General features: G+C 66.0%; 2 protein-coding genes across 4 annotated transcripts; both read right to left on the bottom strand.

Annotated features, from left to right (window-relative positions):
• Window positions 1-1,370: 1,370 nt before the first annotated feature.
• ABCG4 (ATP binding cassette subfamily G member 4) lies at window positions 1,371-10,050 on the bottom strand. Of its 3 annotated transcripts, XM_032201914.1 has the most exons (16): window positions 9,929-10,050; window positions 9,547-9,662; window positions 8,470-8,707; window positions 6,531-6,648; window positions 6,317-6,449; window positions 6,074-6,124; window positions 5,802-5,947; window positions 5,489-5,612; window positions 5,216-5,330; window positions 4,927-5,063; window positions 4,632-4,730; window positions 4,349-4,517; window positions 3,770-3,870; window positions 3,522-3,680; window positions 3,295-3,413; window positions 1,371-3,219 (listed from the first exon to the last, which is right to left on the bottom strand). In XM_032201914.1, exons 3-16 carry the CDS (start codon window positions 8,696-8,698, stop codon window positions 2,994-2,996), a joined length of 1,926 nt encoding a protein of 641 aa, XP_032057805.1. In that variant the 5' UTR covers window positions 8,699-8,707; window positions 9,547-9,662; window positions 9,929-10,050; the 3' UTR covers window positions 1,371-2,993. The 3 variants fall into 3 exon arrangements, with proteins under 3 accessions (XP_032057805.1, XP_032057804.1, XP_032057806.1); XM_032201913.1 differs by lacking the exon at window positions 9,929-10,050 and having other exon boundaries at window positions 9,547-9,797; XM_032201915.1 differs by lacking the exons at window positions 9,547-9,662; window positions 9,929-10,050 and adding an exon at window positions 9,343-9,391.
• A 705-nt stretch (window positions 10,051-10,755) lies between these two features.
• HINFP (histone H4 transcription factor) lies at window positions 10,756-16,492 on the bottom strand. Its single transcript, XM_032201732.1, has 11 exons — window positions 16,342-16,492; window positions 16,018-16,244; window positions 15,737-15,848; window positions 15,139-15,291; window positions 14,726-14,803; window positions 14,495-14,615; window positions 14,259-14,397; window positions 13,853-13,977; window positions 13,230-13,721; window positions 11,430-11,561; window positions 10,756-10,759 (listed from the first exon to the last, which is right to left on the bottom strand). The coding sequence occupies exons 1-11, from the start codon at window positions 16,490-16,492 to the stop codon at window positions 10,756-10,758; spliced, it is 1,734 nt and encodes a 577-aa protein (XP_032057623.1).
• Window positions 16,493-16,642: the final 150 nt, after the last annotated feature.

Genomic DNA, 16,642 nt, shown 5'->3' with positions numbered 1-16,642 from the left:
CCCCGGTTCCCCCCCCCCGGACCGCCCCCGGTCCCGCCCGGTCCCCGGGAGCAGCGCCGGGGGGAGCGCGCCCCCGCCCGGAGCCGGGGATGCGGCGGGGACGAGGCTCAAGGAGGGGACCGGGAGGGGTTTGGAGGGGCTGGGGGGGGACTGGAGGGAATTGGGGGGGGGTCCCGAGGGTGTTTTGGGGGTCCGGGGGCGGCTGCAGGCCGGGCTGGGGCAGGGTTGTGCAATGCGCGCCTGTACGGGCACGCAGCGCGCCGCCGGCCCGCAGGGTGTGGAGCTGCTCCGGCACCCCAAAAAGTGCTGGGGAATCCCAGGAACCGCCCAGAAAATCCCAGCCTGCACCCCCCACCCCCCCCGTGCTTGCACTCGCACCCCAAATGTCTCTCCTGAAAGCCCACGGGGGTTGGGGTGCGCCCCCCCCCCCTCCCCAGCACCCATGGGACACCTGTCCCCGTGCGCCTCTCCCCCCCTGTCCCCAGAGAAGGGAGGCAGCCCCATAAACACACTACACACACCCCATAAATACGCTATAAATATAGGTTTTATTGATGTGTGAAACCCCACGAGCACAGCTGGCACCCCCCAAACCCTGACACACGCCGCGACGCCTCCGCCTGCCCCAGGGCTCTCCGGACACCGCTGAGCACCGCCAGGACCCGGGCACGCTGTCCCCATGGGGCACCCCCCTGTGGCAGCCCCCCAGTCCCTCCCAGTCCCCCCCCAGTTCCTCCCAGACCCCAGGGGCTCGCTCCCACCCCGCCTGGGTCCGGCCAGGCCCTTGTAGGGTCAGCAGTGCCCCAGCCCTGCGGCGCAGCCTCCCCAAAACGAGGGAGCAGGACTGGAGGCGAACGCCCCCCTGCACCCACCTCCCTTGGCCTCGGGGCTGGTATCTCCGCGATTTTTTTGGCAAATGGACCCTGGGAGCATGGGGTAAAGCTGCTCCTGCGTGCGTGTGCCCTGCGTGGGGGTGAGGGGCCCCTGCCTTGGGGCCGAGGGAGCCAGGGGAAGGAGCTGAAGCAGGGTGCGAGGGGTCGGAGTGCAACCAGCGCTCCCCAGGAGCCAGAGCCACAGCCTTGAGCCGCGGCCTCGTCCCTTCAAAGTGCATGGCAGGGGCAGGGGGGGTGCAGGAGGGGAGAGGGGGTGTGGGGGAAGAAGCCTGCTCTTCTCCATCGCCCTCCTTGTGATTATCCGGCTGGGATCCCCACGGTGATGCCCGCAGCCAGAAGCGTCCCCACTGCCCTGCCCCGTCTCTGATAATAAAGTGCATCCTCGCTGCTGCCACAGCGCTCAGGACAAGCCCAGACCCCCCTCAAGCCCCCCGTCCCCACACCCCAAAGCCCCCGGCAGAGCCGTTCTCCCCCTCCAGAGCTCACCCCAGCCCCGGTCCTCGCCCCTCTGGTCCCCGTGTTTGGAGCAGCAGGAGGCAGGGCCCGCGTAAAGCTGCTCCATCAGCACCTCCGGCTGCCTCGGGATCCACACCCAGGGGAAAAACCTCAGCCCAGCAGCACCCAGCCCGTGCTGGGCAAGGCTGAATAAACCCCAGGAGAACGGCAGGAGGGGGGCAGCAGTCCCAAAATCCCCCCCAGGCAGTGAGATGGAGATGGGGGACAGCCCTGCAGCTCCGCCACCCCCTGTGGCTTCCCCACAGGGCACGGCACGGGGTCAGCAGGGGAGGAGGACGAAGGAACCAAAGGGAATTTCACAAAGAGACAGCGAGAAGTCAGCCGAGAGCCCCTGGGGAAAACCCAAATGCTCAGCACGGGGGCAGGTCCTGCTCCCAGCCCCTCGTGGCTCCGAGCTCCTCGTGTCCGTGCTGTCCAGGCAGGGGAAACCCAGCCCTGCATCTGCCATCCATCTCCATCATGCGGAGCAGTCCCAAAACGAGCCAAGGGAAGCGAAGGAGAGTCCCGAGGATATTGCGTGCCTGGGGCCGAGCTGTGCCCTCCCCTGTCCGTGCTCCAGCAGCGGGTTCCCGGTGGGATCAGCACAGCCCCGTGTCCTTCAGAGAGGCAGCGAGGTGCCCAAACGCCTTCCCTCTCCTCCAGGGGTGCCTCTGGGGGAGCTGAGAGGGACCCTTGCCAAAAGGGACCCTATCCAAAAGGGACTTTACCCAAAAAGGGACCTCATCCGGGCACCAGTGCCCAAACACAAAGCCCTTTCCCAGCGCCAGGCTCACCTGCTGCACACAAACTGCGCCGAGACCTCACCTGCCCTGCAGCCCCAGTCTGGGACCCATTTCTGTGCGCTCCTACCCCAGGAGGGTCCCGCTGCTTTTATCCTCTTGGCTCGGATCCCAAAGACAACCGGGACCAAACAGGAGGCTGCCAAAGGGCTGAGAGCACTGCCCCAATCCCACAGACCCTGCCAGGTCCCCAGGTTTGTAGCAGAACGAGAGCCCCGCGTCCTCTGCCCGCTGCCTCCCCTTCCTCTCCATGCAGGCTGGCAGCAGGGAGGGCTACAATAAAAATTAAAAAAGAGGAAAAAAATAAAAAGAGGGGAGATCTAGGCCAAAAAGGCAAAGGGGATGCAGCAATCTCTGCGGCTACGGCGGCAGGAAACACGAAAGCCTTGTGCAACGGGGCCTGCTGAGTCTTTGGGCTCCTCTCCATGCTGATGCTGCCGGCCTGGTGCTCCGGGGGCTCGTGGTGGCTCTGCGGGTGTCCCCTCCTGGCACGGAGCAGCCCCCTCGGCCTTTTGGGACCGTCCCCGGTGCCCCTCGGAGAGGAGCAGGGTGGCCGGAGGGGCCCCCAAGCTCCGTGGGGTCCGGCGGTCCCCGGGGAAATGAGGGCGGCAGGCGCCAGGGCTGTACAAAACGTTGGCGATGAGGAGTGCGTGGGAAGGTTAAAACAGTTCCGAGATGTCTCAAAACCCTTCTCGACTGAGCCAGGCCTGGCTGGCACCCACCGAAACGGCCCCGGGGCGCCGGGTCCGGCTGTGTCTGTCCCCAGGCCAGGCCCGGGAGCGGCAGCGGGGCCCCCGCGACCCCTTTATCTCTCCGACTTGACCTTGTACCTGAGCACCAGGTACGCCAGGAGCCGCAGGATGACGAAGAAGATGCCCAGGATGAGGAAGTCCAGGTAGAGCTTGGCCTCCTCCACGTCCAGCTCCTGCAGGATCTTGATGGGCTTTTGGAAAGGGCAGAAGTCCTCGAGGCACTCCAGGTCCTCGCGCTCCATGGCGTAGATGGTGAGGATGACGCCCTCGAAGCCGTACCTGGGGCAGAGCACCCCGCGCTGTCACCCCCTGTGCGCCCCCACAACCTCCCCAGCCCCACGGGGGGGTCCCCACCTGACGTAGGAGACGTAGGAGCTCCACTGCAGGTAGGTGGGGATGGTCTTGAAGCTGACGAAGAAGCCCGAGAAGAGCAGGACGGGGATGGCGGTGACGGGACCCACGAAGGTGGCCACCTGGGGAGCACAGCCGCCCGAACGCGGGTCCCCAAATTTACTCCCGGGACCCCCCCCCCCCCAGCGACCTCCCCTTCCACCCCGGGTACCTCCGAGCCCCCTCCTGACCTGCAGCGAGGTGGAGGCGGCTCCGATGAGAAGCCCGAGGGACTGAGCCACCAGGGCGGTGGCGGTGGCCAGGGAGGAGAAGAGGAGGAAGCGCGTGGCTTCGGGGGGCTGGCCCGTCATCCAGTACACGATGCTGCAGTAGGCGATGGGGCAGATCACCTGCGGAGGGGACAGAGCCCTGCTGGACCCTTTTTTGGGGACGCAGCGGAGCCCAGGGGGGTTTTGGGGGGCCGTGGTTTGGGGCTCACCTGGAAGGGCACGTCGGCCATGGTCTTGGCCAGGTAGTAGGCTTTCAGGCTGTACCAGTAGTTGAGGTGCTCTCGCAGGAACACCGACATCTCCTGGGGAACTGCGGGGTGGGAAGGGGTCGGCAGAGCCCCAGCCCGGGCTGCTGCAGCCCCTCTGACCACCCCAGTGGGGATAAATCCCCCCCCACCCCAGCAGCTGTCTGCCCGCGGGCAGGAACCCGAACGGCTTCACCGGGGGGGGAAAAAACGAGGCTGGAAGGGGAATTTGGTGCGTGGAGAAGTCAGCAGGGCCGGGGGGTTTCAGGCAGAGCTTTTTGAGGAAGCGAGAGGGAGAGGCAGCAGCGGGGAGCGCAGCCCCACAGAGCTCCTCTCAGCAGGAAGAAAAACTCCACGAGTCTGCTCTGGGCTGGGCAGCAACCAAACACAGCACTGCAATCCGCTCCAGGACATCCCCACGGACGTTTTTCCCTTTTTCTTAAGATTTTTTTTCCCCCTCTCCTGCCCAGTTTCCCCCCTTTCAGCCAGCTCAGCCCCCCCCAGCACCCAGCACCCCCATCCCCGGGGCCGGGAGCTCCTTACAGGTGAGGATGGTGGGCATGAGCGCGGCGAACATGAGGAAGAGCATGGAGAAGAAGAGGAAGCCGGTGTTGTTGAAGACTTTGCCCGCGTCGTTGCCGATGTGCAGGTAGAGCAGCCCGATCAGCACCCCGATGCAGATGTGGGACATGAACCGCAGGTGGGTCAGCACCTGTAGGAACGGGGGGCGAGGGGGCTGAGCGAGGCAGGGCCCCGGCCCCGCAGCACCCCGGGGTGGCAGAGCACAGCCTGCCCCTTGCTCCAGGGTGGGCTCCGTGCCCCTCACCGTGTCCCGCAGGATGCAGACGAAGGTTCTCTTGAAGAGGATGCAGAACTGGGTGGAGGTGCTGGTGGCGAAGGTGTGGCTCTCGATGTGGTCCACGTCCTGCCAGACCACGGACAAGCCAGAAACACGGCTCAGGGACGAGGGATCACCTCCCAACGGGGGGTACCCAAACCTCTTGGGGTGCCCCCGCTGAGCACCCGCAGCGTGGGGCAGGCGGGACGGAGGCGTCCCCAGCCGGGCACCCCGGGATCCGTGCCCCCCGTGGCTCCAGGAGCCTGCTCAGCTCCCCGCTCACCGCCACGCAGTGCGCCGGGCACGAGTCGGCCTTCTCGGGGCTGCCTTTCTTCTCGGCCATGGTGCACATGCCGTTCTGCACGGCGCGGAACAGGACCGGGTTGAGGTCCCCGTACTCTCCCGAAGCCACCTCGATGACTGCAGAGAGGAGGACGGGAGCCCTGAGCGGTGCTGAGCCAGCCCTCGGCGTCCCCTCTGCTTCACCAGCACGTGGGAGCCCCCGTCCCTTTGGGGTTGGGGCCTCGCCACCCCAAAAACACGGCCCGAGACCGGGCTGGGGGGGCACTCACTGAAGTCGGCGGGGTTGTGGTAGGTGGGGCAGTGGAGGCCGAGGCCCTTCAGGTAGGGGATGAGGTTGGTCACGACGCCTTTGAAGATGCACTGGCCCTGGCTCAGGATGTACAGCTGGGGAAAAATAAAAAAAGAAAGCAAATCTGGCAAGCACAGAGCACAGCGGGGACCCCTCTCCTGCTCCTCCCCACCCGTGGGACACCTTTATCAGCCCCCACACCCCTCCCAGGCCTTCCCTCCCTGCCCGAGGGGCTCCGTGCCCCGTCCCAAACCTTGTCGAACATCTCGAAGAGCTTGGCACTGGGCTGGTGGATGGTGCAGATGATGGTGCGGCCGCCCTGCGCCAGGGAGCGCATCAGGGACACCACCTGGAAGCAGGAGGCGCTGTCCAGGCCGCTGCGGCCACGGAGGGGGAGGAAGAGGAGAAAGAAAAAGCAAAGAGAGAAGGGGAGAGGTGAGAGGGGGAAAAGGACGCCCCAAAAGACACCCTCCAGCTGCAGGCACCCCCTTCTTTCAGGCCCACGGAGGAGGGCACCCCATTGCAGCCCCCCTGGGGGTCCCAGCCCGTCCCCCTGGGGGTCCCACCTGGTGGGCTCGTCGAAGAACATCACCGGGGGGTTGTTCACCAGCTCCAGGGCGATGGCCAGGCGCTTGCGCTGCCCCCCCGAGAGCGAGCTGGTGCGGGTGTAGGAGCACTCCAGCAGCCCCAGCGCCGTCAGGATCTCGTTGACCTGGGGGCACAGCCTCCGTCACCGCCACGCCCCGGGGACCCTCGCCCCGTCCCCACCACCTGGGGGTCCCTTTTTCCCCCGTTCTGGGGCGAGATAAACCCCAAACCCACCTCCCTCGGCACTCACCAGCTCCTTCTTCACCTCCTGCTTCTCGCTCAGCTTCAGGTTAGCGGAGACCTGTGGGGGGAGGAGGACGGGCAGGGCGAGACCCCCTCAGACCCCGGGGGCATCCCCGATCCGTGTCGGGGGGATCACAGCTCACGGCGAGGAAGCAAAGGCGAGCAGGACTGGCCCCCCACACCCCACCACCCTCATCAGAAGGACCCAGCAGCAGCGTGGAGGCCCCGCAGGCCCCCCCCAGGAGCTCACCATCATGGCCTCGAGCACGGTGAGGTGCGGCAGCAGCATGTCGTCCTGCATGATGTAGCACGACATCTTGCGGAAGGTGCGCAGGTCCCGCGGGCGGCCGTTCACCAGGATCTGCCCCTTCATGCCCGTTTCCCTGCGGGATGGAGGAGCCCAGGGGGGTGGATGAAGCTCAGGATCCCCCCCAATACCTCCCCAAGCGCCCCCCCAGCCTCACCGGTAGCCAGCCAGGATGTTCATCAGCGTGGACTTGCCGGCACCCGAGGGCCCCATGATCCCGATCAGCTCCCGCTGGCAGAACTTCCCCGACAGGCATTTGAGGAGAGTTTTGTACCCTGGGGGGGGAGAGCAGAAAGGGGCCGGAATTTGGGATCAGTGCAAGGGGGCTGCGACAGCATCCCGGCACCGGGGGCACCCCAAAGACCTCCACGTGTGCCACAGCCACTTCTAGGGTGCTCTCTGCCCCCAGTTTTTGGCTGGTCCGAGAAAGAGCCGTGCCCTAGGTGATCCCACAGAGCAGGAAAAAAAACAGGAGGGAGCCTGCTGAGGGTGGCCACGGGGCTGTGACACGGTGCCACCATGTCCCACCCCGGTGGAGGGGCAGGCAGAGCCCCCAGGCCTGCCGGCTGCCGCCTTCATTGGCATTCACGCCGTGGCTCCCGGCAGCAGCCAGCGCTAATCAGACCTGGAATTATCTCTGCTTTAAGGCGGCTCGTTAGCATTTTGTGGCAGCAGGAACGCGGCGAGGACGTGTGGGGGGGAGCAGGGAACGAGCACAGCCCCATGCTGTTGGGGAGGCGCCCCTAAACGCAGCCCCAGCAGGGGAGCTGTGGTTTGCGGGGTGCTGGGGCTACGAGGAACCACGGATGAGGGCTGGGCACCTCTTCCCAAAACGCCCACCCCACACCCCGTGGCTGCAGCTGCACCTTGGGGTGATGCCACCACATCCATCCCCCCCCGCAGGTGGGGACAAGCCTTGGGGCCAGCCCTGCGCACCCCACGATAACGGGGCAGCCCCTCTCCTGGAGCAGAAATCCGGCACCTCCAGCCCCTGCCAAGCCCCAAAACGCACCCCTGGGGTCCGGGCACCCCGAGGGGAGAGGCACGGGGGGGGGAAGGGGGCGGGCAGGGCGCCGTGGGTGCCGGCAGCGGGGCGAGCGAGCGGCGCGCATGCTGCTCACGTCGGCGCCACTGCAGCTTGCGCAGCGGTTACTCGCGTTCATTGACTGCCAGTAACCTCCTGCTTCAGCACCCGGGGCCAGATCCTGGCCGCCAGCACCACCGCGCCGCCCTGCCTGCTCCGGGGGGAAGGCCAGCATCCTCCTCCTCCTCCTCCTCCTCCTGCCTCCCCCAGCAACCCCACGAGCCCTCGGCGCGCTCCTCGCCGCCGGTGCGCACCCCAGGACCCCCGGGTGCTGCGCCCTGCTCTGCCCCGGGCACCCCCAGCTCCTGGGTTTGGCCCCCACCTCGTGATTCCTCAGCATCCCGAGGCAGAGCTCGCCCTGGGGCTGGTCCCGCTGCCGGGCGCTGCCTCAGTTTCCCCACCTGCAAACCCTCGGGGCTGAGCAGGGACCCCGCAAGCCTTGCTGTGCGCACCCCCAGCCCCGCCGCCCTTCACCTTCCCCAGATCAGCTCCCCCCCCGTCCCACGGGGCTGCCTGATTGGCATCCCATTAACAGAGAGCTAATTAAAGCAGACTACCACCCACCAGCTGCCAGCTGCCTCCCCTTTTTCCTCCCCGAGCTCTGGGCCGGAGTGGCACACGGGGACAGGGAGCACGGCCCCGGCTGCACGGGGGGCTTCTGGAAAGGACCCCACACACACACCACACACCCCTCACCACGCTGGGGCACCTTTTGGGGTCTCCTGCAGTTGGCACAGCAGCCACCACACCCCAAAACACCGTGCTGAGGAAACTCAGCCATCCTGGCTGCCCCCCTGCCAGGAAAGTGCCATGTGTACCCCACACAGCCCCAAAAATGGGACCTGGTTTTGGGGCCAGGCAGCTGAGCACCACGCCAAGCTCCTGGCGCTCATTTGGGGCAAAAAAAAAGGACGGATCCAGCACAGACGATGACACTGGGGACCTGGGAGAGGTCAGGGAGTGGGACAGAGCCGTGACAGCCCCAGGACCCCTGCCCGGCCGCGGCCCCTACCTCTCTTCCTCCACCAGGAGCCCTCGCGCACGGAGTAGGACAGGTCGATGAACTCGATGTTGACGGCCGAGCGTTTCGGGAGGTGGGAGAAGCGCTGCGCCTCCGTGATGTGGTTCTCCACCTTCTTCAGGTGGGTGGTGAGCAGCGGGGCATCCGGGGGGCTGCCGTGGCACACGGTGTCCTCCAGGGCGATGGAGACGCAGGCGGGATCCATGCCCTTCTCCGCCATGGTGGCGCGCTGGGGGAGACGCAGAGCTCACCGGGGGCCCCCTTTTTTGTTTTTTTTTTGGGACCAGGGACCCATTTCACGCCCCCATCCTTCACCAGCACAGCCCCGGTCACCAGCCCAGCACCAAACTGGTGTCACCACGCTGTCACCCGCTCCATCCCCGCTTGGCTCCCGTCCCCCTGCAGCATCATGAGCCGGGATCAGGGCATCCCCCCCGTCCTAAAGGGACCCCCCCCAAGCTGTGGGGCTGCCCCCCCCCCGAGGCTTTGCCAACCTACACGGTGCCGAGCCGCAGGCTGCAGGCGGCTCCCGGCCGCAGCTGCAGTGCACACACGCAGCCCCTGAAAGGCGAGGACGGCCTCGCGAGGAGCTGCGCCGAGATCTCCCCGCTGCAGGCACATCCCTCGCAGGGCTGAGGGTGGGGAGGGGGCGAAAAAAAAAAAAAAGGAAAACAAAAAAACACAAAAAAAAACACACAAACAAAACCCAAAAATCGCCACCCCCAACCCTAGGGGAGAAAAGGTGGGTGCCAGGGCTGCAGGATCCCCCCCGCCCGCCCCCTGCAGCCTCAAGCTTTGCTCCCCCCTTGCTCAAGGGGGTCAGTGCCAGGGGGCTGATGGATGCGGGGGGGGCTCGAGGCTCACCTCGCCTCCTCTCGTAACCAGCAGCGCTCCCAAAATCCCCCCAAATCCCCCCAAAATCCCCTCTCCGGAGCTGGGCGCGCTCACGAAGCGGGGGCTGGGGGCGGCAGCTCGGCCGAGGACCTCCCTCCTCCCTCCCGGCCCCTTCCCTCCCCGTTAGCCCCGAGCTTTTTGGGGACCCCCCCAGGACCCCCCCGGGGCTCTCACCTGCCGGGCTGCGGGCTCCGTTCCCAGCGCAGCTCCCGGGGCTCCGCCGCTCCCCGCTGCCGCAGCGCCGCCGCCTCTCTCCTCCTCTCTCCTCTCCTTTCTCCTCTCTCCCTCCCCTGCGGACAAAGGGGCGCTGCCCGGAGCCCGGGGGGGGGCTGCCGGGGGGGTGCCCGGTGCTCAGCACCCGGCTCCGGGCTGAGCTTTGTCCCTGCGGGTCCCCAGCAGCCGCGGTCCCCTCCCCATCCCCGTCCCCATCCTTCCGCGGGGCTGCGATGCGCACGGATGGCAAGGGAGGAGGGAGGGAGGGGGGGAAGGAGGCGGCTTTGGGGGGGTCTGGGGGAGCCGGGGGGGGTCGGGGCAGCGCCACCCGTGGCCGTGTCACCTGTGTCCGTGTCTCCCGTGGCCCTGCCGCAGCCCCCGGCCCGGCTGAGCCCCCCGCCGCTTTGGGGGGTGGCGAAAAAAAACCCCTCTTAAAGGCACCAAAGGCACCGGCCCCGCTTCCTTCCTTCGTCCCTCTCTTCCCGCACGCCCCAAAAGCCCCAGAAGCCTCCCCCCAGCTCGCCCAGCCCCCATTTTGCCACCCCCCCACGCTGTACCCCTGGGTCACCCCCCCCCAGCTTCCCCATCACCCCCAAATCCACGCCCAGGACCCCAAAAGGCACTCACCTCGCCCTGCGCCCCAGGGGGACAGCGAGGCAAAGCTGACAGCATCCACCGAGGGCTGGCCCCAAATTGTGTGTCCCCCCCCTCCCCACCCCAAATCAGGGCTTTGCCCCCAGCTCCCCACGTCCCCAGATCCTCACCTGGCACTGAAATGTGAGAGATGTCTGGGAATGGGTGGCACTAACGAGGGTGTTAATTAAAAATCAATAAATAAAATGGGGTGAGCTGAGGAAAGCCTTCCCCTCCCGCAGCTGGGGGGGAGCGGAGAGACGGGGGGGGGGTCTCCAGTCCAGGGGCCAGCTCCAAACGGGCTGCAAAGGGTTTTTAATTACCCCTGGGAATTAAATTAAATTAAAAATGCACCCCCGGTGATCCCCTCGCACGTCCCCACTCCTTCCCTGGGGGATTAAAGGAGGACAGAGGGCCACAAACCCCAAACCTCTCCTCCCGGGTGAGGCCTTGGGGTGCTCGGGGCTTGTGGAGAGAGCCCAGCAACGGGGACGCGTGGCCGAAGGAACAGCACCAGCGGGCGCTGAAACCTCGGCCCTACCTGGAGCAAAACCAGATAAAACCACCCCCATCCCCAAAACCAGTACCGGGACCTTACTGGGGGGTGGGAAGCTGCTACTGGGAGTCCCCGCAGGGGACGTAGCAGTCGCACTCGCAGCGGTGGCAGCGCAGGAACCAACGCGCCCAGCCCGGGCGTTTGGGGACGCAGGCGGAGATCTTGACGCAGCCCCGAGCCCGGGGGGGGGGGGGACCCCATGTGGCTCGGGGCACCGCAGGACGAGGAGCACCCCCCGGCCACCTCCCGCTCGCTGAGCTCGATCCGGCCTCGCAGGCAGATCCCTGAGGGCAGGCAGCACCGCAGCGCGTCCCTTGGGTGCTCCACGAAGCTTTTCCCATCCCCGCGGCGGGTTTGGGGTGAGCGCGGCTCCGCTGCCGCCCCGTGGGGTACTCACGGAGGCAGGTGGGTTTTGGGGTCCAGCGGCCGTCGGGCTGGCAGGCGCTGGCCGGGTCCCCCAGCAGCAGGGAGCCGGGCCGGCAGCTGTAGCGCACCACCGAGCCCACCCACCAGTCGTTGCCGTGCACCAGGGAGTTGAAGTCGGCCTCGGGCCGCCCGCAGTTCACTGGGGACGGGAGAAAATCCCCACAAATAGGATCCGGGCCCCAAAAATCCCGGCCCTAAAACACACGGCCCCCAAATCGTGCTGCTGTACCTCGGCAGAAGGATTTGTAGCCCAGCCAGCAGCAGCTGCCGGCCCCGCACCGGCTCCTCTTCAGCTCCTTGTGCTTCCCCTTGCAGCCCCCCAGGCAGATGGGCGCCGTGCCGGCCCAGTAGGTGTCCTGGGCTGCTGGGGAGAGGGGTGCAGTGGGGTTAGGGGGGCTGAGGAGCACCCCACCCGCCAGCCCCACAGCCCGCAGAGAGCTGCGGGTGGGAGGTGTGAGCCCAAAGGCTCCTCTCAGCATCCCCTCGAGTCCCCAAATTCTCCTTGCAGCCCGCTCTCCCTTCCCCAGTGCCAAAATTTCAGCATTTTTGGGGATCCCCCTCGTCCCAAACCTCCTCGTTGTTACCTCCTGGGTGCTCGCCGGAGCCCAGCGTGGCCAGCAGGGCGAGGAAGAGGAGCCCCAGCCCCATAGCACTCGCTGCCCTCCTCCCCTCGCCCCCCAGCACGGCCCAGGGGGGAAATCGAGCTGGGTTTCCATCCAGGAGAGCTCCCTGGGCTGGCAGGGATTAGCTGGTGGCTCCCCACGGGATAATCCCTGCCAGATTACCCTCCCTGGGCACGGGGTTTAAAGGGACAACCCAGGAAACCTTCCCCCACAGCCCGGGACACTCGGCTCTCCCCGTTTCACCCCAATTTCTCCTCCAGCCCCCGTGTGTGGGGGCTGCTGGCATCGCCCCAGCCCGAGGGCACGGCCCGGGATCACCCCCCCCAGAGTTTAGGATTAGGAAAGGAGCAGATGGCCGGGGTTTGGCCTCATTCCCTCCGCCAACCCGGGCTTCCAGCAGCCTGTGCTCGACCGCTGGAGAAAGGAAAAGGGGAAAATCGGGGTCAGCCCCACCAGCGAGCCCGGTTTTGCCCTGTCCTCGCCCAAACTGCTCGCCCAGAGGCTCTGCGCCCAGGCCCAGGCTACTCCGGAGATGCAAACGCTGACCTTGCAGGCAGCTGACAGGCACGCCCTGAAGGAGGCAGCAAAAAAAAAAAAATCAAACCCGTGGCAGGAAGCGGCGAGGAAAAGAGCCCGAGCTGAACGCGGCCTCCCCGTGCCACAGGCCCCGAGGCAGGGGGCAGCTGCCCCGAGCAGCAGCACAAAAAAGCTCCCAAAAAACGCCAGCAGCTCAGCTGTGGAGCTGCAGCCCCCCCGGCAGCTCGGTCTCATCTGAAGCAGGCACCAGACACCAGCAGGCCTGGCACGCTTTTATTCATCTCTCCCAAGTCCACCGCCCAGCCAGGAGCCCAAACCCCAACGTGGGGAGGGAACCCAGGGGAAAATGAAAGCGTGAAGGCGGCCCCGAGCCCCCAGGGCTGCAGAGGGCGCTGAGGGAGAGCGGCTGCAGCCCCCTCCTGCCCCCGACACCGCTGAGATGGGATCAGGATGAGGTGCAGGGAAGGGATGAGGGAAGATGCAGAGCACAAGGCGGGGAGAAAACAGCTCTGCAGAGGGCCTGACGCCTCCCCGGGTGAGATTCTGCTGCACAGCACCTGTCTGGGCACAACCCAGCTGAGGACCGGGCTCCACACAGGCCCACGGCACCGGTGAGGGAGCCTGGGGGAGGTCCCCAAGCCCCCAAAATAAAGGGACAGCTCGTTCCGGCTGAGTTTTGTGACCCACAGCCCGCAGAGAGCAGTCCCTCTCCTCCGCCACGCCACCCAGGCGGGCAGGAAGGCAGCCAGCTGCACGTGGGAGAAAACACCGCCGACTTTCTCCCCCCGGACACTTCCCAACTCCCCCCAAAAACCCCCCCAGGAGGGAGGCAAAGGGCTCCGAGCCGCAGGGGGAGGCGAGCTGCTCACACGATCTGGATGCCCAGCTCCTCGGCCGTCTTCTGCAGCCGGTCCATGACGTTCTCCTCCAGCTCCACGGGCAGCCTGCCGGGCGCCACCGCCCGCTGCCGGCCGTAATACCCGGCCTCGCCCTCCCCCTGCTCGTCGCTGCCGTTCCCCACGGGGCTCCCTGGGGCGCCGGGCTCGTGCCCCGAGGTCAGAGCAGCTCCTGGCAAAGCTCCCGGCCGTACTGCCTCGGGGCTGGCAGCAGAACAAGCTGCAGCACGTGGCGGGGCCGCCCGCTGCTCGCAGACGCGGTTCTCCGCCGGGGGAGGCTCGGTGGGGGCCTCCAGGATGATGCCCTGCAGGTTGCCCTCGCCCTCGGGCAGCACCACGCAGTCGGGGGAGGCGTCCAGAGCCTCCCCCTGCTTCCCCCTGGCCTTCAGCAGCTGCTCCGTCAGCTCCACGCTCTCGTAGCGCACCAGCTGCAGCCTCATGTAGCCGTCCTCGTGTTCCTTGTACCTGGGGGGGGGACGCCGAGGAAGGAGGAATCACATCTGGGGCTCCAAAACCCCGGTGGCTGCGAGGATTGTAGCACTGTTGGGTCACTTTGCTGCCTCCTGCGCTAGGGGGGTGATGAAGGGGTGCAGTACCTGAAGCGGGGATGCCCCGAGGGCCACTTGAACTGGTGTTTCTTCCTGAGGTGCACCGTGAGGTTGTTCCCCCGCGTGAAGCACTTGTCGCAGACGTGGCACTTGTAGCGGGGCTCCGAGTCACCCTGGGGGGCAGAGAGAGGGACATCAACACCCCCAGAGCCCGAGCAGAGGGGCTGGCACCCCGTGGGAGCACGCAGGGAGCAATCAGGGTGTCAGGTGTTGATATCAAACATCACCACAGCCAGAAAGAAGCGCAGCCTCACGCTCCCACAGTTTGGGGCTGAGTGTGAATTTAGGGTTGGTTTTTTTTTGGTCTCAGGCTTCTGCAGAGCACAAGTTTAGTGTTTTTTTGGTTTCTTTTTGCTTTTTTTTTTTTTTTTTCTTCTGGAGAGCACGGCCCTACCTCGTGGACCTTGCGGTAGTGCAGCTTGATGGAGCAGAGGGAGCGCGCGGTGAAGCTGCAGGCCTCGAACTCGCAGCGATAGGCGGGCTCCTTGCTGTGCGTGTCCAGGTGCTTCCTCAAGTCGATGAGATTCTTGCAGCTAAAAGGAAACGAGGAGAAAGGGAGCAGGCTGCAGGGCGCACGCTCCGGGTGCTTTTTGCCACCGGGCTGGGCGAAAAGCGAGCTCCAACCCTCACCTGTAGTCGCAGTAGTCGCACTTGAAGGGCCGCTCCTCGCTGTGCCGAAAACGGATGTGATTGCGCAGGGAGGAGGGCAGCGGGCAGGTCATGTCGCACAGCGGGCACTTGTAATGGTTCACTGCGGGGGAAAAACGTCAGGGAACGTCAGGAAAGGCCAGGGAATGTCAGCACGGGGCAGGGCAGAGCTCGTGCTTCAGCGCGCGGCTGGGAGAGGGAGCCTCTGCTCACCGTGGTTCCTCATGTGGTCGCGGAGCAGCCGCTCTGTGGCGAACCTCTTGGAGCAGTGAGAGCACTGAAACCTCTGCTCTGCAGCGCCGGGGCCGGGGAGGAAACGGAGAGGGCGGTGAGAAACGAGATCAAAGCGCAGAGAACGGCACAAACGAGACAAAGAGGTCGTTAGAGCGGAGCTGGGAACCCTCCTCTCCAGCCGGGAACAGCAGACGCAACGCCAAAAGGACGAGAAAATAAATAAAACGTGCAAGGACCAACCTGCCTTCCCTTTGTGCAGCCTCTAATGGCCCTGCTTCCCCCACACGACCCTTCCCGGGCCCTTCAGCACCCCACACCCGACCCTTTTCCGACCCTTTTGGTCCCACAGGCAGCCCCAGCCACCCCCCCGCCCGCCCGGGGGGGCTGCTCACGGTCCAGCGCGGTCTGGCGGCGGATGTGGTCGAAGAATTTGGTGTTGTTGGCGAACATCCCGCCGCAGGTGGGGCACGCCACCACCTTCTCCTGCGTGTGGCTGCGCAGGTGCTCCCGCAGCTTGCAGCGCCCCTTGAAAGAGCAGTCGCAGTCTGCACAGACAGGAGAGAGAGCCGTGAGGATCCTCCACGCCCGGGGACAATGGGGTAAGTGTCCCCAGCCCGGCTGAGCAGCAGGATCCTTGGGGGATGCAGCAGGATGAGAGCGCTGCTGTACAACTGCTGCGGGCCCCCCGGCACCACAAGCGTTTAAGGCAACTCCACCCACATGTGGAAATGAAAAGTTATTTAAAAAATTTAACTCAGAGCCTTCACTCGTAGGTAGTAATGAACCTGAAGTGAAAAGCTCGATATTCAACACCCTAATAAATCTCCTGGTGGAAACCTGGCAGGAGCATCACCAGGACCACACACACACACGCTCTTTAATTTCAAGAGCTCTCTGGAACCCTGGAAGGCACACAGAGCCCTCCCGTCCAACCCCTGCAGCCCAGCCCCACGCCAAGCCCCCCGGAGAAGCCCCGCAAGCCCCCGCTACCTTTCCAGCCGCAGAGCACCACGTGGTTCTCCTTCCCAGCCGCCTTGTACTCCGAGCAGAAGCTGTGATCCTCCACGTGCCGATAGAACCACTCGGGATTATCGAACGACCTCTGACGGGGAGGAGAGACAAGCAGAAGAGGGTGAGACGCCCACGCTGACCTCAGCCAGCACACAGCGGGCGCTCTTACAGGGGCACAAACACCACCAATAGAGGCAGGGGAGGCGCAGGTCTCCTTCCCTGGGCCTCGGGCACCGCTGAGGAGCGCGCGGGGCCCTCACCTCGCAGTACTCCCACAGGCAGAGGAAGTTCTCCTGGATCTCGGGGATGATGTTGCGGCTCTGGAAGTCCAGCTGGCAGCGGCTGACGTCGGGCTGGGCCCGCAGGGCGCGCAGCCCCCACTGCTTCAGCTTGGTGTGGTAGCAGTGGAAGTAGACGTGGCGCACCAGGTCGGCCGGGCTCTCGGGGGAGCAGAACCCGCACTCCTGCCACAGGCACGTGTACTCCTCTGCAACAAAAAAAAGCCAGGAAATCACCCCAAAATGCAACAAACACCCCCAAATATGGACATTTTGGGGCACGGCCCCCCCGGGGCGGGCGCTCACCCAGCGGGTCCAGCTCGTCGCGCCGCTCCCCGGGCAGGTGGTGCCGCAGGTGCTGGGCTACGTGGCCGCAGAACTCCTCCATGGCGGCGGCGGCGAAGGAGCAGGCGGCCCACTCGCAGCGCAGCTCCACCGCCTCCCTCACGGGCGCCATGGCGGCCCCGGCCCCGGCCCCGGCCCTGCCTCACGAAGGGGGAGCCGGAAAGCAACGGACCGCGCCCCGGCCGCCAGCCAATGGGAGCCGCCCGCCGCTCGGCCGCCGGCCAATCGCAGCGAGGGGCGCGCACCCGCGCGTCCTGCGGAG

This window comes from Aythya fuligula, chromosome 22, assembly GCF_009819795.1.
Source record: "Aythya fuligula isolate bAytFul2 chromosome 22, bAytFul2.pri, whole genome shotgun sequence".
Lineage (NCBI taxonomy): Eukaryota > Metazoa > Chordata > Aves > Anseriformes > Anatidae > Aythya > Aythya fuligula.
The sequence above is the reverse complement of the archived record's forward strand: the minus strand, read 5'-3'. Positions and strand labels throughout refer to the sequence as shown.

Excerpts from the sequence above, each read along its gene's own strand:
- ABCG4 (XM_032201914.1), bottom strand. The coding sequence starts at position 8,698 with ATGGCGGAGAAGGGCATGGATCCCGCCTGCGTCTCCATCGCCCTGGAG. Across the intron at positions 5,613-5,801 it reads TTCTTCGACGAGCCCACCAG|CGGCCTGGACAGCGCCTCCT; the intron begins GTGGGACCCCCA and ends CCGTGGCCGCAG. Across the intron at positions 3,220-3,294 it reads TCCTACGTCTCCTACGTCAG|GTACGGCTTCGAGGGCGTCA; the intron begins GTGGGGACCCCC and ends GCTCTGCCCCAG.
- HINFP (XM_032201732.1), bottom strand. The coding sequence starts at position 16,492 with ATGGCGCCCGTGAGGGAGGCGGTGGAGCTGCGCTGCGAGTGGGCCGCC. Across the intron at positions 15,292-15,736 it reads GGTGCTCTGCGGCTGGAAAG|ACTGCGACTGCTCTTTCAAG; the intron begins GTAGCGGGGGCT and ends CTGTCTGTGCAG. Across the intron at positions 14,616-14,725 it reads CGACCACATGAGGAACCACG|TGAACCATTACAAGTGCCCG; the intron begins GTGAGCAGAGGC and ends TTTCCCCCGCAG.